The sequence below is a fragment of the Cnephaeus nilssonii genome, assembly GCF_951640355.1.
Source record: "Cnephaeus nilssonii genome assembly, chromosome: 5".
Lineage (NCBI taxonomy): Eukaryota > Metazoa > Chordata > Mammalia > Chiroptera > Vespertilionidae > Cnephaeus > Cnephaeus nilssonii.
In genome coordinates, this window is record NC_137076.1 from 48,262,113 (window position 1) to 48,288,297 (window position 26,185).

Here is a 26,185-nt window from a genome sequence, read left to right on the forward strand (position 1 = left end):
CACTGTGAAAAACCCATGGGTATAGTAATCAAATGAAATATGTATGGAACCATTAAATAATTACTGTCATTTTTATTATTTTTAGCAATCTTACTCTGTTCTGAGAGCAAGGATGTTTTTGCAAAACCAAACTCTAATGTCCTATTAAAATCTTTCCAAACCATGTACAATTTATCTTTTAGTACATGAATCAGAGACCTGCAAATTTATTAGTTTTTCCACACATATTTTTAGTCTATTTCTTTTTTCAGATGGGCAGGCATCTGAAAATGTTTTTTCTTTTCTTTAAACAGAATCATCTTGAAAGAATGAAAATGCCAAGTTAGGGAATCAACAAAGCATTTAATATGAAACTGTAATCATTGGGTTATCTGCCAAATAGCCTCCCAAGTTCAATGTACATTCCAAGAGGAAAGAAGCTATATATTTTTTCACCTATCACAAAACAAGTACAAAACATAAGTTTGCTGAATTAATGAATAAAATACTACTTACTGAACTATTTATGAACATCATAAAGTTAAGTGTTTAGTTCAGTGCTTTATTATAGTTTGGCCAGCAAAAATGTTCCTTCTGGCAGATTGAAGGCCTGTGATGCGTCAAAAAAAGTAATTAATTATTATTTTCATTTTTAAGGATAAAAATAAAAAGTTCTTAGGTCTGAGAATTTCAGTATGTTGTGAGAAGTTGCATTTGTTTATGAGTTTTATGTATACTGGATATAGAGTTCCTTTCATTCATCTTTTCCCTGGTGGCAGCAAGAAAGATGTATTACAATTTTCCCCTTTCCTCACTTCAGCAGAAAGATGAGATGGAAAACAATGCAAGTAGTTATTGAATTTCAGCTTAAATTGGAGCTATTTAGACGTCCCTATTCCTTCATAGAGCTCTGATTGCAAATTTCAATGAGAATCAAATGAGGGAATATATGATGTGTCTCTGTAGTAATTAGTGAGATAGAGACTTGACCATTATCCAGTTAATCTGATCAACAAAGACAGCCAAATTGGGTACTTCAAGTCCCAAAGTGGATTTATTTGGCCTAGTCATTCCAAATTGACTATGAACATTAATTACATTAACAACACAGCTGCCAACATTCTCCTCACTGTAGGATGTATGGAAGGAGCTCAAAAATAGAGAGCTGATCAAGGAAACAAATATTAGGTGATTGCAGGTAACCAAATAAATGTAGGTGAGAGAAGCAAAAGAACAGGATTCAATTGTAATGCAGAAAAAAGAGGACCAATTCAAGGCCATAAAAGCGTGAAAATATAATTACTATTTAATATTATAAGAAATAACAGAAAAGGAGAAAGGCAGTGAGAGGAGCTGTTGGTGTAATGCTATGGAAAATATGTCAACATATCATCTTTTGTTTAAGTGGGTTAAAGATGACCAAAAACCCTGACTTCTTTGACTTTTAATGACTTAAACAACGCCCTCCCCCCTTTTTTTACTTACAGAATTTAAACGAGGAAGATATGTCCAAGTCCTTGACTGATGAATCCTTATAGTTGCTAGAACTAAATGTAATCTATTGTTATGAGTGAGAAAATCTGCAATATTAAATTATTTTCTAAAATAAAATCATAAGTGAAAAATTCAAGGGTGTAACAAGCTACTGTGCTAGATTACATAAATTTAAAGGAATTTTGTATAGTTCATTGACCCTAAAAATATTCAAAGAAAATAAATACTAATTTGGTTTCAGATTAACTTTTCCTGTACTGCATTTTTTAGTTGAAGAAGGCCAGAGGGAGAAAATTATGATTGCTTAGAGTATCAATGGACAACATTCATTCCTCTTGCTTATACCATGTCCTATCCCCACCTCATCCCCAACATCCCAGAAAACTATTAATTTATGACTAGTTAGACTTTGCATGTATATTCCTATTTCATCAGATTGATTATATTGAAATATATGACTATCTGCAAAAATTATAAATAAATTTAATGTAATCAGTCTCATTTATAATAAATCCCTTCTTTGGAAAAGTAACTACAGCTGCAAGGTTGCTTTCTGTTTCTGCTTTGTGTAATAATACAGATGATCAGTGGCAAGAGATAATTTCCACCCTGGTACCATAAACCACATGTTATCCATTTCCTTTTAGAATTCTAATGGGAACTAAAATACTGGCCCAATTTAGCTTTATGATCTGGTCTGGAAAAACAACCTCAACATTATTATAGTACCAGTCACAACGATTAGAGCTGAGTCATTAATTCCCTGGGGCTGACCCATTCATGATCACTATTTTTTTCTCTTCATTACTTCTTATTAAGCAAGGCTAAATAAATGGCAGGTATCAAGATTTAAGAACTAACATATTGAAATTTTAAATATTATCACATATTGTCCAAGTTGGGATCATTTTTCTAGTTGTGTTAAAAACATCTAGGCACCCTTCACTTATTTCTTTTCACAGAGGAGTTTAACATATCTTCTATACAGCAGTGTCTGTCTGATAAAACTTACTGTGATGACAGAAATATTCTGTAGCTATGTTGTCCAATATAGTAACCACTAAGCACTTGCAGCCATTGAGCACTTGAAATGTGATTAGGCAACTAAAGGACTTATTTTTAAATTTTATATAATTGCAATTAATTTAAATTTAGATAGCCACCCATGGCTAATGGCTACCATACTAACAGTACTGTTGTAGAGAAAATAACCAGCAACTGCTAATGAAAATTCACCTGCATAGAATATTTTTCTATATATATCCTAAAGCAAATCTTTTCATCTTGACCTGAAGGATCCATGCTCTTGCAGAAAGACTTCCCCCATCATCAGCAAAATAGGTGAAAACTGTTCACATCATTAGGTTTAAAAGACACAAGATCCTAAATTCATCTCACAAATCTACTAATATATTATAGGAAATAAAGGGAATTTAAAAATATTGCAAGTCCAATATTAGAATTTAAGTTAAAATGAACTGGTCCATTTGATATAGGAAATCTATTTGATGTATGCCAAGTGAGCCACTGCCAGTCTTGCTTAATGCCTTGGCACTCTATTCCCCTGCTCTCTCCCACTGAGTAGTTGGCATGACCTATTTTCTGAGTTCTTTAGGAGCCTGTACTTGGCTGGGCATCGGATCAGAAGATCTCAGCTGTCTACACTCCTGGTGACAGCCAGAGGTCTTCAGCTAAGGAGACACAGGGCACAGATGCCAACAGTAATCCCATGCTCCATGTGTCTGATTCATGAGTTAATCTGCAGTTTTGTTTTTGAATTTCACCTCCACAAAAAGTCCTTCTTAACAACTAACTGTTTTCAACTAAAATTATTTTGATTCTGGACTTTCCTCAAAGAGAGTCATCCTCTTTTGAAGGGATGTTCAGTGGCAATAGAATGCAATCTGGTTTAACATTGAAAGAAGGCTATATCCATCTACTAAGTGCTGGAGGAGATAAAATGTTATTGATCCCAGCTTCTTAGCAGATGTTCTGTTCAGAGATTTAATCCCTGGCAATACTTAAAAGTGGAATTTAAAAACAGCCCCTGGAAATAACGAAGCCAAAATTTCTTGCTTTAGAGGTGAAGCCCTTTTCCCACCAACCATCCAAGTGTTGGTCATGTTAAAGTACATTTTAAAAAGTACCTTCAACTCTTCCTCTTATCTGAAGGCTGAACAAATTAAACATGGTACTACTATTGAAAGAAATAATAACTAAATAAAGATTGTATCGTTTAAGGACCATATTACAGGAAAAAGGAAAGAATATATTTCAAAGCCTGCTGTAGCTATTGCTTGCCAGAATACATGTGAGGCCTCAGACATAATTTAATTGATTAACAAAAGCTGGCTAGCACTATAGTATCTGAATCATGGTCCATGCAGGGTGTTCTCCTTTATCACCTTTGGTTGTAGCCACAGAGGCTACCTCAACCAGTGGTCAGATCAACCGCTTTCCCAGTCTGCCCCCAGCACTAGTAGTCCTAGATCCTCAAAATGCTTTAGTTGAAGGCAAGGCTGACCTGTCACTATACCCAAAGCTTCCCCAACGTATGGCTTTTCTTAGTTCTTGGGATCCAGGAGAGTTTTGGAGGCCTGTCCTAGGTAAAAATATGAAAACAAACAAACAAACAAACAAAAATCCCCAAGCCCCAAACACTTTTCAGCTAGAGATAACAATCCAGTGACTGTGCAATAATCCTAGAATATACATTTCACGATGGCAGTGACTTTAGTCGCTCTGACAGCTTTGAATCTCTAGAACCTAAAATAATTTTTGCATACAATAAGTAGGTACTCTATAACTATTTGACGTATGAGGGAAAAATCATAGATGCTGCTGTATTTTGTTTTACAAAAAAAAGGGAAGATCGATCCAGTTATAGCCAAACAAACAAAGCTCATCATCATCATCCAGAAGATTTATCCTTTATTTGTATTTCTCCAAAGCTATGTGATGCAATTTTCCTCTTTGTAAATTTTTCATTTGATGAAAACCAAATATTCTTTCTTCCAAAAGACATGAATATATATATATATATATATATATATATATATATATCCTATCTAATAAAGAGGAAATATGCAAATTAACTGTCATGACAACACAAAGATGGTGGCGCCCATAGCCACAAGATGGTGGCGCCCAGTCCCTTAGGTCCTGATGGAATCCCCCAGTCCTTTCAGCCTTGCCGGGGTGGGGGTGGGGTGGGCTGGCAGGTGCGTGATGCAGCCAGACCCGCCCTCAGCCCCCCAGCAGTGCAGGGCCAGCCCGAGGCACAGGCAAGCCTCGGATGGCAGCTGCCAAGCCACCCAGGGTCACCTGAGGCTCAGGTAACCAGGGATGGCCAAGGCTTGCGCTGCCAGCAGTGGCAGCAGCAGTGGTATCATGGGGGAGTCGCCTTCCCCTGATCACTGGGTTGCCTCCTGCCCCTGAGGGCTCCTGTACTGTGAGAGAGAGCAGGCCGGGCTGAGGGACGCCCCCTCCAGTGCATGAATTTTCATGCACCAGGCCTCTAGTGTGTGTGTGTGTATATATATATATATATATATATATATATATATATATATATATATTTATATTCATGGTCCCCTCCCCCATGGATCTTCTAAGCACTCTAGACAATTTCAAAATCTGCATCTTCTAAAAACATATTGTATGTCTCAGAGCAGTGCTTCTCAAATTATCAGTGATGAAGGACCAGTTCTCTTTCTATTTCTTTCTTTCCAATCCTTTATGGACTAATTTTCTTAAAATATATAATTTAAAAACAGCTTGTGATTGGATTTTGTAAGAATGTAAAATTGCTAGAAAATTTCCTAAACTGCTTAGGTCCGATTCCCTAGATGTAGAGCCTGAAACAAGAAGCTCATAGACACAGACAATAATGGTGATTACCAGAGAAAAAGGGGGGTGGAAGGGTAGAAGAAGGTGAAGGGGAGATAAATGTTGATGAAAGGAGGTTTAATTTAGGGTGGTGAACACACAATACAATGTACAGATGATGTATTTTAGAATTGTACACTTGAAACCTATATCATTTTATTAAGGAATGTCACCCAATAAATTTAATCAAATAATTTTTAAAAAGAGGATGAAAAAAATTGTTGTCCAAGTGATTTGCCAGAGCCCGGCTTTTGTAAGTGGAAAGAGGAAAGAAGTTATAGAGAAGGAGCTATACTAGTACATCTAGCCAGAGAACATTGTCTTATTTGGACATTAGCTTCAGCTGATCCTATAAGGAAGCTCTGGCACAAAAATGACATCAAGTGTTAATCCCAGTTTGAGGCAAGGGATCAGTGGCCCCATTCTGTCAAGTACTGTTGACCATCTGGGGGTAAGGGAGTTTATAGTCTCCTGGATGAGGAAGTTCCTATGTGGCCAAAGGCAGGTCTTTGGAGACTGAGCAGCTGTGAGCTATGTATTATCAGCCAACAGCTCCAGCAGCTGGGTGCTGGGGCACTGGCCTGTAGCAGGGATCTGGGAGGGGAACCAACAGCATCCACTCTAGATGACTCCTTGGACCACCTAGGTCCACTTGTGATTCACACCAGGTTCACTCCAACTCAACAGAGCTTCTCCAGGAATCTGATTGGTTACATTTGTTTTGAAAAACAAGAGGAGGATAAGTGGAATGAAATACAGCTCCCGTTGCTGCATTTGGTCTGGAGGTCATACCTGATGTTTATCATCTCCCTCACTGCACAATCCTTCTACTGATCCAGGTGACTTGCCTGAAGGATCTGAGTCCCTGGTTACCAAGCTTTTATCAGGCCATTGTTGCTATACTTGCTCATGTACAGCCACAACAGTGCAAGGGAAAGAGATGCCCTAGTGGATCACTTGAGGAGCAAATCTAGTTCTCCAAGTTGCCATAATGTAGCAGAGATTTCTGGTGAGGATGAGGGTTGATTGTTCCTGCTAGAATGGTAACAGATTTCTTTACTGGGCTATAGCAGAGGGAGCTTTAAGTTTAGTGGGATGCTATGTCCTCAGTTGAATGGGTCCCCTCTGTGAACCAGGACTTGTAAACCCATGGAGCCTAACGTAATGTATGTGGGAAGCACCAATTCCCCAAGTGAGTCACTGGGAGTAGGGTAACTGATGAGCCAGGTGACTCCTATTTCTATCCCTCATCTCCTAGACTCAACTATTATACCCATAAGAGGTAAAGCACCATTTAGTGGCTGTTGGTTTAAAAACACTGCATTTTTAAGGACTGTTGTCTCATTCTCCCAGAATGTCTTTTCTAAGCTGATATCTCTGATTGATATGTCTTCAAAAGGACATGTAATTGCTGTATTTGACGGCAGCACCTGGCTGATGGGCACCTGCTAAGAAGCATGGATCCCATGCCATACATCCATTGCCAAACCTTTTGCTATAAATGAGTCCCTGGGTCTGAGATGACGTTAGGCAGAATCCCGTGTTAGTAGATTGAACCATCAGTTCTTAGTGGTCACATGAAGCATAGGGTCAGGACTAACATGAGGGGGTGAGGCAATCATCTCAGGCACATTATGCAAGGGAGGGGGCACACCAAAAAACTCAGAAATCAAGAGAAAAATATGTTAAAGTAGTATTTTTTAGAAATCAAGTGCAAAAAAAATCCCATGATAAAACAAACATAAAAAACTTAAATAATTCCCTAACTGGTTTGGCTCAGTGGATAGAGCATTGACCTGTGGACTGAGGGGTCCCAGGTTCTATTCCGGTCAAGGGCATGTACCTTGGTTGCGGGCACATCCCCAGTAGGAGGTGTGCAGGAGGCAGCTGATCGATGTTTCTCTCTCATCGATGTTTCTAACCTTCTATCCCTCTCCCTTCCTCTCTGTAAAAAAATCAATAAAATATATTTTAAAAACAACTTAAATAAATAGAATATCAGTAATACAGATTTTTCCTCTTGCCTCTGGCTGCACATAGGATCCTGTTTTTCTTTAAAATTTTGACATTTTATTTATCATGGAATTTTTGCATGACATTTGTATTGCATGACAAACTATTGCATTTACATTTACCTTATTGCTGAGTTTTTGGTGCCCTCTTAAATTTTGTCTCTGAGCCTAGTGCTTCCCTTCACTCTAGTCCATGAGAGGCAAACCCAAACTGGAAGGTATCTGATGCAATCAAGTTGCCATTAAGTGGCTGGTTGGTCTTCTTGATAAATGGTCCTAAAAGCAGGGGAGAAGGGTAATGGCATCTCAACAACAGCCTTGCTTCTGACAGGCCAAGCAGTGGAGGCAGCTAGATCACTCTTCGTAAGGAGGAGACTACGGTACTGCTGCCTATGCATGGCCTCCTTCTCTGCCACCACGGCCACTCCATCTATGGGACAGCGGCTGGCTGAAATCCACTGGATAAGTGATCCTTTCCATCTGATTACTTGGTGTTTCTTCTGCAATAGATGTTCTTTAGTGGGTGTTAAAGTGTAATATACAAAAAATCCTCACGTGTTATGCATCCATTGTGAAAGGCCATCACTTGACTTAGGACAATTCTCTGGAGAAGGAAGCAGCTGATCAATTATCTGAAAACATTAAGAGAAGCTGAGAGTAGGTGACTGGTACTGAGCATCTGGGTGGGGCATCTATATATATAAAAGCGTAATATGCAAAGTGTCCCCTCAGGAGTTCGACCGACTGGGAGTTTGATTGATTGCTATGATGTGTGCTGACCACCAGGAGGTGGCACAGAACAAAGGAAGGCCCTGGCCAGCAGCTGGCAGCTGGGGAAGGGAGGGCCTGGCCAGCAGCCAGCAGCTACTAGTGACCCTACCCATGCACAAATTTCATGCACTGGGCCTCTAGTCTATTATAAACACTTATACTTTCTGTCTATCTTGTGTGTATTGGTAACAACAAGTTCATAGACTGGTCTGATCCAAGGAACACTACTCTACTCTTCCACAGATTCCTTTTAAGAACATATGTTCTAAAGCTAACAAAACAAAACAGGCTCTATTCATTCAATACATATTTACTGAGTATATACTACTTATCAGTCACTTTTCTATGTGCTGAGGAAGCAGTATTGAACAAGGAAATAAAGTTCTTGCTCTCATAGAGCTTAAACAAATAATACATAATTTGCAGATCATAATAAAATACAGCAAAAAAAGGACATAGGTCTTCACTGATAAGGTGGTATCTAAGAAGGAATGGGGGGAAAAATCAAGGAAACCAATCTGACCCATATCTGGGGAATGAGCCCCGTGGGCAGCAGGAGCCGGGGCAAATTGCCTGAAGCACATGCATGTATATAAGAAACAGCAAGCAGTCAGTGTGTTGAGAACTGAGTGACACAGAGGAAGAGGGATAAGAAATACAATTAGGGAGCTAGCATAGGGCTAGATTAGGCCAATGTAAGAATTTTTGTTTTACTCTGATACAGGAATCCATTGGAGGGTTTACCCAGGAGCAAGATACTATCTGACTTAAATGTGAAAAAGATCCTTTTATCCGTTGTGAGAAAAACAGAATTAAGAGGATATTTGGGTGATTGTTTCCATCAAGTCACCATTGAATTTATATCTATTTCCTGCAGAAGCCTGGTGGGTAAGGCAAATGACAGTAGACCAGGGCAAATGTAATCAAGTAGTAGCTCTAACTGCAGCTGCTGTGCTGCATGTGATGTCATTACTGTTGGAGATCAACACAGAATCTGGCAATGTGGCATGAGGCTATTGCCCTTGTAATGTGTTCTTTTCCATAGTCATCAAATGAAGATCAAAAACAGTTTGTATTCACCTGGCATGGACATCAGTATACATTCCTTGTCCTATCCCGGGGATAGGTCATCATATAGCGTGGAGGTGACCTCGATTGTCTGACAATTGTCAAACATCAGATTAGTCCATTGCATTGAGGACATCGTATTAATCAGATCTAATGAGCAGAAAAAGGCAATAATCAGAATGCCTTATGAGGATAAGTGTGCTCCAAGGACAGGAGAAAAAGTCTACAAACATCCTGGAGCTGACCAAATCAGTAAAGTTTTCAGGGTTCCATGTGTTATGCTTGTTAAGACATTTCCTTCAGAGCTTAGGACAAACTCTGCATTTTATTTTACTATTAAGAAAGACCCAGAGTGGTTGGTGTAACTCTGGGTTTTAGAGGCAGCAAAAACCAAACTTTGGAATAATGCTCAGACCTTTCCTCAGATAACTCAGAAGTCAACTCGTTTTTAATGGGACCTGGAAAGAGAGAAGTTTCTGCAGCAATTTCAGCTGCAGTACATGCAGCCTTGATGCAAGAGCCATAATAAGGGATTACCAAGGTAAATAAGAATGCAAGTCCCCAAAAGAGCATTGCAGTGAAAATCCTAGTGTTCAAGGTCATAATCTTGCAGCAGAGTTCTCTTCAGAGTTTGGAAAGCAGTTCTGGCCATGCTACTTGGCTCCAGAAAGACTGAAGGCCTGACCATGGACATCAGTTGGCCATACACTGGACCTTTCCCTCATGAACTTGGTAACATCAGTTTAATTGGCTAGTAGGCAGAGCAGCAATTCACTAAACAATTATACTTGCCCATTATGAGAAGATGAGGTTGCAGCTCCAAAATGAGGAAGCAGAAAATATTTGAAAACTTGGGGGATCTATTTCTTGCAGCATTTTCTTGTTCATTCACACCCAGGTTTGATTTTAAATGGTTGATTACAACCACACTCTGTTAAGAGCCGGGTGATCAGAATTGGAGGTCAGACACACTTCACCAGCAAGCCACCTAGTGTAACAGAGCTCATAATCAAGCATGAGGGATATATAAAATGAATGGTGGAAGGAGATGACGAACCACCTATAGCTTTGGCAGCTGTAATAGCAAGAGCTCATTCTATTAACGCATGTCTTTCAAGTTTTTCCTCCGAAATTGTGACCAGTCCTCATCTGTAAGTGTCCATGACAGGATGCAATGAGTTCATATGGATCTGAGTGGTGCAATGAGTGGGCGACAGTGGATGCTGTCAGTGTCCCACCAAGACCCAGCCTGGCCCTTTTCAGAGTTCCCATACTGTTGGAGATCAACACAGAATCTGGCAATGTGGCTCCCTCAGCTTCTGGGCACTTTTGTTTCTCAAGTCCCTCAACTATGATTCTCTTTGGAAAACTGTCCTTGGCTTCTTAGATAGCTTTACCTGCATGTGAAGAGAGTGCGAATGCTGGAAGTTTTCCTCTCTTTATGTGATCCTGAGGCCGTGAGTGACTGGTACAGGAGGATGTACTTCCTGCTTCCATGCCTCAAGTGGGGACAACGTCAAGTACAGTTAGACTGTAGAGTCTCCCTGCAGGATTCCTTCTCTTCCCTGCCCTGTGTCTCCCACCGAAAACACTCCTGTAGTAAATCACTGAAAAAAATTTCTCATCTCAGGATCTGACCTAAGACAGATTCCTGTTACACATTTATGTGGAAATTTTGAGTAGGATGTTTGAGTCTGAAATTCCTGGTAGAAATATGGGCTAGAGATATCTATTTGAGAGCTGTTGGCCTGTGATGCTATATAAAATTATGAGGCCAGATGAGGTCACTTGGGACTGAGTGTATATAAAGAAAAAAAACAACCTCAGGATATAAGAAGTCCCGGGATTTCTTAATCTTCCCCCAACATCTTTACTAAATCAACTGAATTTATGCTCTTTTTCAGCTTTGGTCTCAGGACTCAGGCTCTACGAAAGTTCTCAAATTAGTCCACCTTATTTTTAGTTATTTCCTAGCTCTCCAGCCCATTTTATTTCATCAACCTATCAAGTTTACCCTCTGAAGGTATGTAGTCTGAGGGTATGGCTGATTTATAGGTCCCTTGTATAAGCAAACCAAGATGGATCTCTCAATAAATCAGGACATTAAACACCTGTTCAGGGATGCAAATGCCTGGCTCAGGTTAAGCTGACAGAATTCCCAGAACATTTCACACTTGGGGAATGCTTTCACCTTGACCTTGTTGGAAAGTATTTGGAATCTTAAAGGCAAGTCTGGCAAAATGTGAAGAAATGAAAATTTACAGAAGTAAAAATCCAAGTATGTATTTGATCCAAGAAAGCCATCTATTTAAAATGCCATGGTTCATATAATGCCTTCTCCATAGTGTATCCTTACAAAAATGTTGGTTGAATAAGTTGTATTAACTATATCCATTTATTATTAAATAATAAACTAGGGTACAAAGATGAGAAGAGAAAGCATTAGAAATAATATATTATACACTATGCATTATCTTTACCTTAACTTTATACTAAGTATTTCTGGATCAACTGAATAATTTAGATGAACCTCTGTCTAGTAAATGCAGTCTGGGAATATAATAGAAAATGATGAAAACTAAATAAAATATCATTTTGTTAAGATAGTGGCTTTTGAATTTCTTTTCATAAGTAGATTAGATTTTGTGAGCTGCTTCCTACATAGAAGAAAAAGCATAAAGTTCTTTATTTAAAAGAAAATTCTAGATGTTGATTTGAATAGAAAGTACAAAGCTTTTTTTCCTTTTTGACAATGTGCTTTTGAAAGGTTTTTCTTGTGAAATACATAATATACTGTTGCTAGTTGAATGTAATGATCCCTCACCCAAGAAGAAATAAAAGAAAGTCCAAATTTGGATAATTTCGCATCTTGAGGAACCTATTTGTGAGTTATATGTGTGTTAAAAAGCAACAAGCACTAATATCAAAAGCAGCTTTTCAAAAAGAAAAAAATGTAAGTGATGGATAAATGAATGCTGCCATGTTCACACTGAAGTTATTTTGATAATTGCACATTCATTGTTTTATTTTAAATCTATATAGCTTCTCTGTAGCTTTGAGTCAACTTTAACTTATCCAAGGCACACAAATATTATCAGAATAAAAAAAATCAAGATCCATAGTCTGTTTTATACACTGAGTGGCCAGATTATTATGATCTCTGAATGCATAATAATCTGGCCACTCAGTGTATTTGTATCTCAAATGGGTACCAAAAGTATTCTAGACTTTTGCTGGAGATCAACCACCTATTTGCCCTGAGCTTTCTATCAGACAGTGCAAAGGGGAAAACTGATCAGGTGCACGATTTATAGTATCTTTGATATCAAATAAATGAGGTACTCAAGAGAAGTACACTGAGTGGCCAGATTATTATGTGTTCAGAGATCATAATAATCTGGCCACTCAGTGTATATTCTAAAGAAATCTAGAAATATAAACTAATACAAAGTTAAAAGTTGGTATGACTATGAAACTCAAGTATAATTGTAGTTGAATAATATATGGTACAAAGATTCAGAGGTAAAGACTAAGGAGAAAATTTTCAATGTTCACTAATAATCCAACTTTGTTATTTATCCCACGCTTGGATATTTCATATTCACAACAGCACGATCATGTTTACACAGTCCTGAACAGCAAAAACAATGTTTAGCTTCATATATATTTACTAAAAAAAGTCTCAAGGATCTTGATGAGTTCTTATCCATCTCTATGTTTCCAAACCAGAGAACACTTGTATGACTAAAGAGAATGCATCCTTTTATCAAAGTTCCATGTCAAAGGCCCCTAAAAACTATTTAGGTACCTTTTTCCTTATAGCCCATGCTTTCTAGCTTCCTTGCCTTATACTTATATCCCTTTAAATGTACTTTCCAAAATCAAGTCACATCCATTCTTTTTAAAAAACATATATATTTTTGTAAATTTCAGAGAGGGAGAAAGAGATAGAAACATCAACGATGAGAGAGGATCATTGATCGGCTGCCTCTTGCATGCCCCACACCAGGCATCGAGCCCACAACCCAGGCATGTGCCCTGACCGGGAATTGAACGGTGACCTCCTAGTTCATAGGTTGATGCTCAACCACTGAGCCATGCAGGTCGAGCAAGCCACATCCATTCTTCAAGTCTCTGTTTATAAACCACTCTTCCAAGACACTTTCTCTGTTGTTATCCTGTCTTCTCCAAATGGAAGTGATCATTCTCTGAACTGCCCTAGCCTTCTGTCTCTACTATTTTGACTAATACCCCAGGGGTTCCCATGACCCTGCCCAGGGTCAGTGATTTTTCTACGTCAGCTCATAGGATTGAATTTATAGTCATACACTGAGCTATGACTTGTAACTATGAAAGGGTACAAAGGAAAATCAGCAAAGGGAAAAGGCATGTGGGGTGAAGTCCAGAGGAAAGCAAGAGAAAATTTCCAACCTTCCAAAAGTTTTACCCCCGTGGCGTTGTACAGGATGCACTTAATTCCGCAGCAATGAATTGTGGCAATGTGGACTGCGATATCTACCAGGTAAACTCACTGGAGGCTCAATGACTAAAGTTTTATTGGGGTTTGGTCATGTAGGTACCTATTGCCAAGTATATACCAAATTCTGGACTCCTCTAGGAAAGCAGGTATTTAGGACAAATCACATAGTTTGCCTAGTTTAGGCACAGTGAACCATTGTTATCAATTAAGATGGTTCTCTACTCCTGAACTCCAAGTTCTCAGATGCCAGCTAAGGACCAACCTGCCAGCAGGTCTTTTTTTTTTTTTAAATTAAGAGTCTCAGGCTGCTCTGTCATATTTTTCTGCACAGAAAGTCATACCATTCAATTATATATATATATATATATATATATATATATATATATACACACACACACACACACACACACACACACACACACACACACACACTAGAGGCCCAGTGCACGAAATTCGTGCATGGGGGGGGGTGTCCCTCAGCCCACCCTGCACCCTCTCCAATCTGGGACCCCTCGAGGGATGTCCGACTGCCCATTTAGGCCCGATCCCAGTAGGATCGGGCCTAAATGGGCAGTCGGATATCCCTCTCACAATCCAGGACTGCTGGCTCCCAACTGCTTGCCTGCCTGCCTTCCTGATTGTCCCTAACCGCTTCTGCCTGCCAGCCTGATCACCCCCTAACCACTCCCCTGCCAGCCTGATTGATGCCTAACTGCTCCCCTGCCAGCCTGATTGCCCCTAACTGCCCTCCCCTGCAGGCTTGGTCACCCCTAACTGCCCTCCCCTGCAGGCCTGGTCCCCTCCAACTGCTCTCCCCTGCAGGCCTGGGTCCCCCCAACTGCCCTTTCCTGCACGCCCGGTCGCCCCTAACTTCCCACCTCTGCCAGCCTGGTCACCCCTAACTGCCCTCCACTGATGGCTTGATCACCCCCAACTGCCCTCCCTTGCAGGCCTGGTCCCTCGCAACTGCCCTCCCTTGCTGGCCATCTTGTGGTGGCGATTTTGTGTCCACATGGGGGCAGCCATCTTGTGTGTTTGAGTGATGGTCAATTTGCATATTACTCTTTTTTAAATAGAATAGAGGCCTGGTGCACGGGTGGGGGCTGGCTGGTTTGCCCTGAAGGGTGTCCTGGATCAGGGTGGGGATTCCCTTGGGGCGTGGGGCAGCCTGGGCGAAGGGCCTGTGGTTGTTTGCAGGCCCACCACGCCCCCCAGCGACCCAAGCAGAGGCCCTGGTATATGGGATTTATTTATCTTCTACAATTGAAACTTTGTAGCCTTGAGTGGAGTCCAGGGTCGGCCAGGGTGTGAGGAAAGCTTGGCTTTCTCCATTGCTGGGGAAACCCAAGCCTCCTGCTCACTCCGTGGTTGCAGCCATCTTGGTTGTGTTTATTTGCATACTCACTCCTGATTGGCTGGTGGGCGTGGCTTGTGGGTGTAGCAGAGGCATGGTCAATTTGCATATTACTCTTTTATTAGATAGGATACTAGAGGCCCGGTGCATGAAATTCATGCACAGGGGTGGGGGCTTCCCTCAGCCTGGCCTGCACCCTCTCCAATCCAGGACCCCTCAGAGGATGTCTGACTGCCGGTTTAGGCCTGATCCCACAGGTAGTCGTACATCCCTCTTGCAATCTGGGACCGTTGGCTCCTAACCACTTGCCTGCCTGCCTGCCTGCCTGATCGCCCCTAACCAACTCTGCCTGCCAGCTTGATGCCCCTAATTGCTCCCCTGCTGGCATGATCACCCTTAACCACCTCACTTGCTAGCCTGATCGCCCCATAACTGCTCCTCTGCTGGCCTGATTGCCCCCTAACTGCTCCCCTGCTGGCCTGATTGCCCCCTAACTGTCCTCCCCTGCCAGCCTGATCACCCCTAACTGCCTTCCCCTGCTGGCCTGACCACCCCCTAACTGCTCCCCTGCCATCCTGATTGCCTCCTAACTGCCCCCCTGCCAGCCTGATTGCCCCCTAACTGCCCTCCCCTGCTGGCCTGATCACCCCTAACTGCCCTCCCCTGCCAGCCTGACCGCCCCTAACTGCCTCTGCCTTGGCTCCCTCCACCATGGCTTTGTCCGGAAGGATGTCCAGAAGATGTCTGGTCTAATTAGCATATTACCCTTTTATTAGTATAGATATCATGGTCTAAGTCTCTCCCACCCAATTCTTCTTCCTCCCTTTTTAACTTTTCATGGGTATTACACATTCCTCCAGCCCCACATCACCATAAATAAACCTCTTATGATTCTAGCCCAGTCCCTGTATAGGCTCCCAGAGGATCCAATCAACACAGTGTGTGATGGTTAAATAAAAGAGGTGGAGGCTTCCAGGGAGCTGGAAGCCTTGAAACTCAACAGAAAACTCCTTTTTGAAGAGAGATCCAAGCAGCATATTTAATTCACTGCCACAAACATGCAAACTGTTATTGAAAATGTAATCTTAATGATATGGATGGACTTTTGGTATCAAAGTTCATATATCAGTGTGGGTAAATATTATTTTATTATTTTAATGATTCAGGGCTCAGCATTAATTACATTTTGTATGCTTGTAAGTCCTTAGAAATCACGTTCACAAAAACATTTTAATTATATATATATACTAGAAGCCTGATGTATGAAGATTTGTGCTAGAATGGGCTTCCCTTTCCCTGGCTGCTAGCACCACCTTTCCACTCCAGCCCCGCCCCTTTCTGCTCCAGCCTGGAGCTTCCTCTTTCTGCTCTAGGAGCTGCCTCTTTCTGTTCCGGCCCCACCTTCCCATGCTGCCCAGAGGCCCTGAGAGACCGGGGGTGGGTGGAACGCCTGTGTCATCACCATGGCAATGATGCAGGCATCCTGCCCGCCTGTTCCCATCACTCAGTGCCTGTGTATGAAAATTAACTGCCATCTTTGTTGGGTTAATTGCATATCACTCCTGATTGGCTGTGGGTGTAGCAGCACTTCCCGGAGGCCTATCTGGCTCCCCCAGGCCCCAAACCTGGCCCATTCACTGGAGGCCAAAAAGCCAAGCACAGTTGTTCCTCGGTTCATGGAACCAATAATGTTACAGAAAACCAAAGAAGAACAAAGCAATACTTAGAGAGATGGAGTTACATTTATTACATGCGGGTCCAGAGGAAAATGTCTCTCAAATTCTGGGCCCCAACATGCAGGAATTTTCCCTATTTATATGTTTTTACCTTCTTTGTCTCCCAAATATGGTGTGTTTCCGGCCCCTTTTGCAAGTTCTTAAAAAACCCGTATGTGCTGTGGCCTTGAGACCTCAACCAGAGGCCTGGCCTGGCACCAGCACTGATAACCTTGTCTGGGGAAGGTTTAATGGCCTCGCTGAAGTGGGAGTAGTCTTAACAAGCAAGAATTTACAGAAGCCAAATAGCAGGGTTAAAATTTTAAACAGCAGTTTTCATATAAGATGGATGCTTCAGTGGAGGTACATTCAATTTACATGTTTGTCTATTATTAGGTAAGATATATATATATCTTATATATATGTGTATATATATATGTATACACACACACACACACACACACACACACACACACACACTGAGTGGCCAGATTATTATGATCTCTGAACACATAATAATCTGACCACTCAGTATATATATATATTGGAGACCCGGTGCATGAATTCGTGCATGGGTGGGGTCTGGCCAGCCTGACCAGGGGGAGGGGGCATGGGATGGGCGGTTGGCCAGCCTGCCTGCTGGTCGAACTCCTGGTTGAGGGTACAATTTTCATATTAGCCTTTTATTATATGGGATATCTATCTATCTATCTATCATATTTTTAATTCCTTTACTGTAAGATCACTGAGGACTTGAAAGATTTTTTTCATTACTCCATCAATTCCAGTATGGAATAAGATTCCTGCCTGATGGGAGACATTCTACAAGTATTGGTGATTAGAAAGTCTGCTGATTCAGGAAGGAACAGCAAAAAAATAGGTAAGGAAGAAAACTCAACAGTGTGGAGGGCATTTCTGCTATCCCATTCTGAATGGAGTCCCCTATATTACCTACAATTTTCCCATATCAAAGAATAGGGGATGGAACAAACCTGATAAAAGATAAGGGATACCATATGAATGATATTGCTACTGAACTCAGATAATTTACTACATATCTATTTATACATAATATTTTATATATGTATTTTTTAAGAAAGCAGGACTATGCAATTTTGTTCAATAAAATTCTGTCAGATCACTGACATTTTAATCCTGTCAAGTCTCAATTTTTCTTATTCCACTCAGAAGACAATACGTATATCATAACCCATGTCTCAAATTTACTTGCTTACAAAGAGACTTACTGAGCACTTACTGTTACAGAAATATAAATATTAAGAGCTCCATAATAAGAATAGCTAATACACAGAGCCAGTGTTCTAAGCACCACTTCAAAAGATTGATACTGTTATATATTTGTCTTTTACAGATAATGTTACTAAGGAAGTTCACCCTCCTGAGCAGTTACTCTGGAAACTACGCCCTTAACTACTCTGTTATAATGATTATCACATCCTTGAAAGGCTCACGATCTTTTATTTCACATAAAAATTATTTTTTTACATAAAATATTATTTTGACAAAATTAGAGAAAAAACATTTTTGTTCCATTTTAATGTTTTCTTCTCCCCCACTTTAAAATAAAAGGACTCTCAATATTGCTAGATTTTTTTTTTCCATTCCATACTTGGTAAGTTATACTTTTTTTTTTTTTTTAACAATTTATCACTTAGTGATTCATAAAAAAGAAAAAAGTAGTGAGGACTCAACATTGTATTTAGCATTTGTGACTGCCATTCTGAACCCAAATGAAAGGGAAGTTATATTGGTTTAAGGAAAAAAAAAGGTATGCACACTGAAATCTTTTTATCCCTACAGGTGTGAGGTAGTTGATTTTTGCTATTATACAATTAGAGTGACTGTTTAAGAAGAGAGCTTTTCATTTTTTCATTTCTCTCTGAATAGCATGCAATTTTATCATTAATTGCCTCCCACACAATGACACAATTAATACATAGCAGAGCCTGGAAGAACTCACAGAAAGGAAACCATACTCCTGAGCTTCTTTTTTTTTTTTTTTTTACTTCTTATAGAACAAATTAAAAGTCTAAAATGTTATAAACAAGCTGCACTATGTCAAACTCAAACTGCAGTTTGGAAATGCAGATATAATTTCACCCCCGGATAAGGAAACAATAATTGGTGTGAGGAAGGAGTTGTCAGAACTGTTTTCATGTTGCTAGATCAACATTAACATTCAAGTTCAGAAGATGGCAATGTTCTGTAGCTGTGGGCTAGGCTCTTCATGGCGTGACTAAGATAAGAGACATTTCAAAGGTATTGTTTTAATTTACAAACACTTAAAAAACCTCCTTCAGGTGACTGATATCATTCTCAAGTCACACTGAAGGCAACTGTGTCTTAGGAAGGTCAAGTGATGTCTCAGGGTTACATCAGTAAAAAGTCCAAGTAAGCAGCAACTTGCACTCAGATCCTCTCCCTCCAGAGTTAGTACCCTTAACCACTAAGCCACATTGCCTCTCAAACATCTATATGTACCTAGATTTGAGTGTAACAGACATGCTCAGTACCATGTAGTGAGCTGCAATTCTGTATGTCTCTCTCTCTCTCTTTTTTAATATATTTTATTGATTTTATTTTTACAGAGAGGAGGGAGAGGGATAGAGAGAAACATCGATGAGAGAGAAACATCGATCAGCTGCCTCCTGCACACTCCCTACTGGGGATGTGCCTGCAACCAAGGTCATGCCCTTGACTGGAATCGAACTTGGGACCCTTCAGTCTGCAGGCAGATGCTCTAACCACTGAACCAAACTGGTTAGGGCTCTCTATGTGTCTCTTATACATCTCTTACAAGAAGAACCATTGACTGCTTTTGTTCTGGGATATCTTTTTAAGGATGTTTGTATAGTGGCTAGCATTGTAGCATCCTATATAATAACCCTATATAATAAAAGGGTAATATGCAAATTGACTGAACAGCGGAACGACCGGTCACTATGATGCACACTGACCACCAGGGGGCAGATGCTCAGTGCAGGAGCTGCCCCCTGATGGTCAGTGGGCTCCCACAGGGGGAGCGCCGCTCAGCCAGAAGCCGGGCTGATGGCTGGCAAGCATTAGCAGCCTGCTTCCAAGGCAGAGCTAAGGATGTTCGACTGGCTTAGGCCCACTCCCCACCCAAGGGCTCCTGTACTGCTAAAGGGTGCAGGACCCACCCCCTCTCCCCCTGCCCCTTCCGCCAGAGTGCACAAATGCCGTGCACTGGGCCTCTAGTAGAGATATAATCTCCCTATCAAGCCATGGACAGGCATGCTTTCTGCCTATGAAAAATATTAGGGTTTCCTACACTCAAGATTCTGTGTTCTCCCCCTGCGCTCCCCCCCAATCAACTCAGTGTGTTTGCAGGTGTCACCTGACTATTTTGGCATTGTCTCAGAAGAACTGATCTTGGGAAACCAGCTCAAGAAAATAGCTGATAGTCTGGCTACTGCTATTTTTCAATGGGTAATAAAGTCCTTTTTGCCAAAAAACACCCAGAATTTAAAAAAAATGTCCTTAAATTGGAAGTAGATCTAGGTTTCACGGTGCCTAAAGTTTATTACTATTTTGGGGTCCCTCTTGAAGGCAAAACATAAAAATTACATATACAAAATTAAGTTCAAGGCTGCAGAAGGGTGCTATCAAGTGAGGGGTCCTGTAATAAAAGTTTTATTCATGGTAGATCCAACTCTGTCTGAATTTTATTTTTGGAAGTCATAAATTTCCAATTTGACAAATGGGTCTAAATGACTTTTTACTTCCCAAAGCAGCAAGCCTATACATCGCATAGTGCCTCATTTTAGAAAATGGCTCTTAATTTTTGTTTCCGGGGCAAAATAAAAATCTGGAGTATCTCTCTCATGCCAAAATGTTTTCAACACTCTTGTGTCTTGGTCAGATTTATAGATAAGTCTAGGAGGTATTTTTTTTCTTTCATCTGTTTACTCCAAAGTAAATATGATCAAACGAATGTCTTAAATTAATTTATAAAACCTGCCCTGGTGACAAGAATAGTTAAGTTCCAGCATCATTGAGCCCAAATTCCTGAAACATTAAATTCATGGAAATCGTACCATGAATGTTGGTATAGTTTCAACGTGGGTATGTGGCAGCTCTATGATGCTTGAAACACGAGGGAAAAAACATACTTTGTATGACACTCTGAAAGTAGCAAATGATCTTTTGCATACAGCACCGAAGAGGAAAAAATAGCTTACCTCATTTTGTTGTGTAAAATCATGCCTTTTAACACAGTAAAAGCTTGAAATAGTTAAAACCATTCACCAGTCATATTCGTGTATTGTTCACCGATAATAATTATAGGTAAAACATTATAGAGTAAATATGGAAGTCAATAAACAATTAAGAAAATGAGTAAAGTTCACCTACTTTTGAGATATTACTTGATCGACTTGCAGATCGTCCTGGGGATTTTTCATTCTGAAAAATAAAATTATAGTCATTGATTAAACATAAGGCAATAGTCTTCACTACTGAGAAAAAGAAAAGCACAGCAAAGGCAAGACATGTAAATACTCTTGGCGTTGTTCTGATAGATGTACAAACTGCGTATACAGGATGGTTTGTTTCTTACTAAACTGTGTGTTTCTAGCACGTATCAGTGTCCCTTTTGAAAATGTTTCAATTAACACCAGGGTATATATCAGTCTAGAAGTATTTATTTCCACAAAATGCTTATTTCTCTAGAAAAAAACGAATGCAGTTCCTTTGAAATAAAATTAGACAGTAGAAATACAGTCCATTTTTTTCCCTTTTGCTTTTGCTACCAGGAAATTCTGAGTAAATTCTGGTTCTCAGTGTCAGTAAATATTGCATGCATCTCACTCCTTCTTCTAATATGTACTTTATTGGTTTTCCTGTTATTTTCCTGTTGACATAAAATAATCTAAAGTATAGTTTTTACGTAAAAATATTTAATTGTTTAAATTAAAAATACTTCAAAAATTATTTTAAAATTTAAAATGCAAAGTTAAGTTAAAAATTACAACCTCAATGTTTGCCTCTTAAAGATTTTACAATTTCATAGACAAGAAGCATAAAAAAAGGTTTTGAATAAATAACTTTAAAAAAAGTCATACAATTTTAAAGGAGGAAGGAACCTTAAAGAGTTCAACCCTTCCTTGGAAGCCCAGAAACATCCTGTTCCTGCCAGCCCTGGAGTCTGTGCCCGTGAGGCCTTCTGACTAGTCCATTCCAGTGCTTTCCACTCCGCCAACTATCTGCTGGTGGGTAAGTGACTGACACTTAACATGTAGCAAGAGATCACAGTACTTTTCTTCTGCCCAGAAAATGTGGGAGGAACTTGTTCTGGAAATGAGAAGTTGTGAAAGATCTGAATTAACCTTGTCACTGAAATACTTTAGGAGTCTCTTAAATAGCATCTGGACTCAGCACAAAGGTGGACTTGAGCAGACACCTTGACAGAGGTCATTTTTGAGAACTCAGTTGTTAGAACAACCTGTGGATCTGAAATCGCCCCGTGATGATGACTTGAGACAGTTTCAGAAACACGCTGATGACAGGATATGGCAAACGTGCTGTGGTGGAAACACAGTAGCTGCATTCACTGCAGACTGTCACTGTGTCAGGCACAGGTTTGCAGATAGATATTCCAGCTGAACAGTACTTTTTCCTTTACATGCAACATCCATCTCCTGCAACCACTCATGTCACTGTGGAGCATGTTATTACAGAGCGAGATGAGTCCCAACGATACGATTAGTTACACCTCATAACAGCCCCGTGATCCAGGGGGAGATTAATGTATCTACTACCCGCAGACATTTTTCCTTGATTAGCTTCCCCTGGTGATGGAGAGAGGTACTTTTCAACTGACATCTCAACTCCTCTTCTAGAGACTAGAAAACAAAAGCAATCCATCTTTCCTTCTCAGTGAAATTCGGGATTTTGACACAACGGAACCGAGGTAAATAGGCCACACAATATTAATAGGCTTTGGGAACGGTTTCGTTGTCGTGTGTTTTGCTATGTTTTCTATATTAAAATGGTATTTGAGGACGTGATTGAGCAACTAGAATTGAAAGGTGCTTCAGCTGGAAATAAGAAGTGCTGTAGGAAATGTAATTTGGCATCAGGTGACCTAATTTTTCAAAACAAATAGGACTTTGTGGTGTTGTTTTCAGATAGAACAAGGAGGGTAAGGCTCCCTCCACAACGGTGAATGAGTTCAGCACAGGGTTATAATTAGGAGACAATTCCATACTCTTCCCCAGCACCCCCCAATCTAACGGGGGGGGGGGGGGGAAGCATCTGCTTGATTATTTAGTACTTCAAGGGATCATTTAATGTGAAATCTGTTGGTTCCATTTTCTCCTAAAACTAGGTGAGGCATTGAAAGAAATGAATGAGCTCGCGCAAAGGTTAAATTGGTTGCTATGGCTTCAGTCCCTATTGTCCCTATTCCAGTTACCATATAGGAACAGAGGTGCACTGTTGCCATGTTGGCAGTGACAAGAGTAAGAGACTGACTTGCCATTAGACCTGTGGGTGTGTACTAGCTCTAGCAGGAATATACTGTTTGACATTTGAGGACTTAAATTTCCCTCACTATGAAGCAGATACTGTTGTACAAATCAAGCAAGTTATAACTGAAAACATTTTATAGATTGCAAGATTATAATATTTCCATTATTATTTACAGGTAGAGAAAACACCAAAAGAGCTCCCTCAAATTTCACGATGGCCCGGCCAGTGTGGCCCGTGGTTGAGTGTTGACCTATGAACCAGGAGGTCACAGTTCAATTCTGGTCAGGGCACATGCCCAGGTTGCAGGCCCAATCCTCAGTATGGGGCATGCAGAAGGTAATTGATCAATGATTTTCTCTCTGAAATCAATAAAATTTGTATTTTTAAAAAATTTCATGATGATCGTCACGGATTATGAGACTCATAATTCTCACATAAACATTTGAGTTCTTCAGTCCTGCCTCTATTGTGGAATAGATTTCGGTATATAAAATTTAAGAACAAAAAAATCAAATTTTTCTCTACCCAAGGGAGTTAAAGAGGTTTGGTCTGCCTTGCCTTTGAAGCAAAGAGCCAGGAGCACTTTATCTCTTGGAAAACTTCCAAAGCAATCTATCCAATTTTCCATTAATTAATTGGGTGGCTTGTGCCATTACTATTGCAATGACATATTCTTCTTTGTAGATTAGTCAAATATGGTTGTCATACCTCATTATGACCAGTTTGAATTCTTTACCTTAGATTAAGCAGAAGCTGTCTCCCATTCTGACATCACTTACTGGTACCCAAATTATAGTGACCTTGTAGGTCAATAAAAGTTGGAGTCAAAAAGTTCTAACAAGTCTGCATGGAAAGTCTGAGGCTAGCAGATCATTTATAGTATGCAGACAGAGAGACTTGGTTTTATAATTGCTTTTTAATATTTGTAAGAGGTTTCAGAATTTGGTTTGATATGATTGTATCTGAGAGTGTCAGTTTTTTTGTGATTATTATTGATAATATAATATTTTTAAAGTTTCATCTCAATTAAGCATGGTTGAATTTTTATTAACAGCAAGAAATACAATGATTACCAAATAAAAAATCATTGCTAAATTGTTTTAATATATTTTAAGTGTCATGATCTAAGGAAAGTGGCATAGTCCCTTTAAAAGGAAATGGTCTGTGTTAAAGTAGATACGATATGACTGGCTTTGTATCTACATAGGAATACTCTATATTTTATAGCACTGAACAGAAGAGGGTAGTAAGGAAGCTTGTAGCAAGTTTTATATGTAAACTGAAGGGAAAAACTAAGTATTCCTGAGTGAAGAAAATAGAATAAGACAGTCTCACACAGAGCACTGATATGATGCTATTCTACAGTATATTCCACTCTTTCCCCTCCCCTCCACCCCCAGGCTAAAAGTCAAGAGTATTGGAAAGAAAAAAAAAAGAGTGAGATAATTTGGAGGGTGACCTGAAAAATTCTAAGTAGAAAATAGACTATTTTTTTCTAGGGTAACTAAAGCTTATAATAGAAGAAAGTCTCTGAAAACAATGAAACATAAACAAAAAATAAACAAGAACGTAGCAAAAAACGACTAATGCAGTAAAAACTTAACTAATCTATACTAATAAAAGGGAAACATGCAAATTGACCATACCTCAGCTACACTCACAAGCCACACCCACCAGCCAATCAGGAGCAAGTATGCAAATCAACCCAACAAAGATGGTGGTTAATTTGCATATCCAAGTGCAGAGCGAAGACTGAAGACAGCTTAAAATGAAGCCAAGCACTGCAGAAGGGAGCGAAGCTGCGTAGAAGCAAGTGGGGTGGCGGAGAAGGGAGGGAAGCAGGCGGGGCGGCGGAGATGGCCACAGGAAGCCCTATTCTTACAGGAATCTTCCTGCAACGGGCCTCTAGTAGATATATAAAAATCCCATGTCCATTAATTGAAACATACTCTTTTTAATGTCTATAAAACATTTAAGAATTATTTGACCTCAAATAATACCTTAACAAAAATATTTAAGTAGGGATTTTATAAAGCACTCCTGTTGATATTGAGCAAATAAGATTAGAAATACAAATTTAAATGTGACTAATCTTTTGTTGTTGTTAATCCTCACCTGAGGATATTTTTTCCATTGATTTTTAGAGAGAGAGAGGAGAGATTGGTTGCCTTCCACAGGTACTCCAACCAGGGCCAGGGATTGAACCTGCAACCTAGGTACCTGCCCTTGACCTGGAATCAAACCCACAACTCTTTGGTGAGCAAGCCTACGCTCTAACCACTGAGCAATGCCGGCCAGGGTAAAATGTGACTAATGGATCTTAGTCAGCTGAAAATTAATTACCAAATCTTTAGATAATGCTTCTTCTAAAGAAATGAATACTCTCTTGGAAATCATAGCCAGAAACTCTAGAAAACAGCATACTAAGATTTGGAACACCACAAAAGCTGTATCCAGATAAGCATCTATTTTATTTATTTAAAACATATTTTTTATTGATTTCAGAGAGGAAGGGAAGGAGAGGAGAGATATAGAAACATCAATGATGAGAGAGAATCATTGATTGGCTGCTTCCTGCACACCCCTTACTGGGGATCGAGCCCGCAACCCAGGCATATGCTCTTGATTGGAATCGAACCCAGGGTCTGCAGGCCAAAGCTCTATCCACTGAGCCAAACTGGCCAGGGCCAGATAAGCATTTATGGCTGTAAATGGCTTTGTTATTAAAGAAAACAGTTCAAAATAAAATAAAATAATATAGTGAAAGTTATAAAACATAAAAGCTAAAACACATTAAGTGAATATAAATAGGAAGGATAAAGAAATATTTTTTACAACAAATTCTTTTTAATATAATTACAAAATAGATGAACTTCCTATAAGGTTTGTTAAGGGAAAGAGAAAGCAACAT

General features: G+C 39.9%; 1 protein-coding gene across 1 annotated transcript in view; it reads right to left on the minus strand.

Moving 5' to 3' along the window:
- MARCHF1 (membrane associated ring-CH-type finger 1) overlaps positions 1-26,185 on the minus strand; it is a gene marked incomplete at its 5' end in the record, with an annotated part of 368,775 nt that overhangs the window by 115,970 nt on the left and 226,620 nt on the right. The window contains 1 exon segment of the mRNA XM_079772716.1: positions 21,157-21,207. Within this exon segment, the coding sequence (XP_079628842.1) occupies positions 21,157-21,207 (51 nt within the window).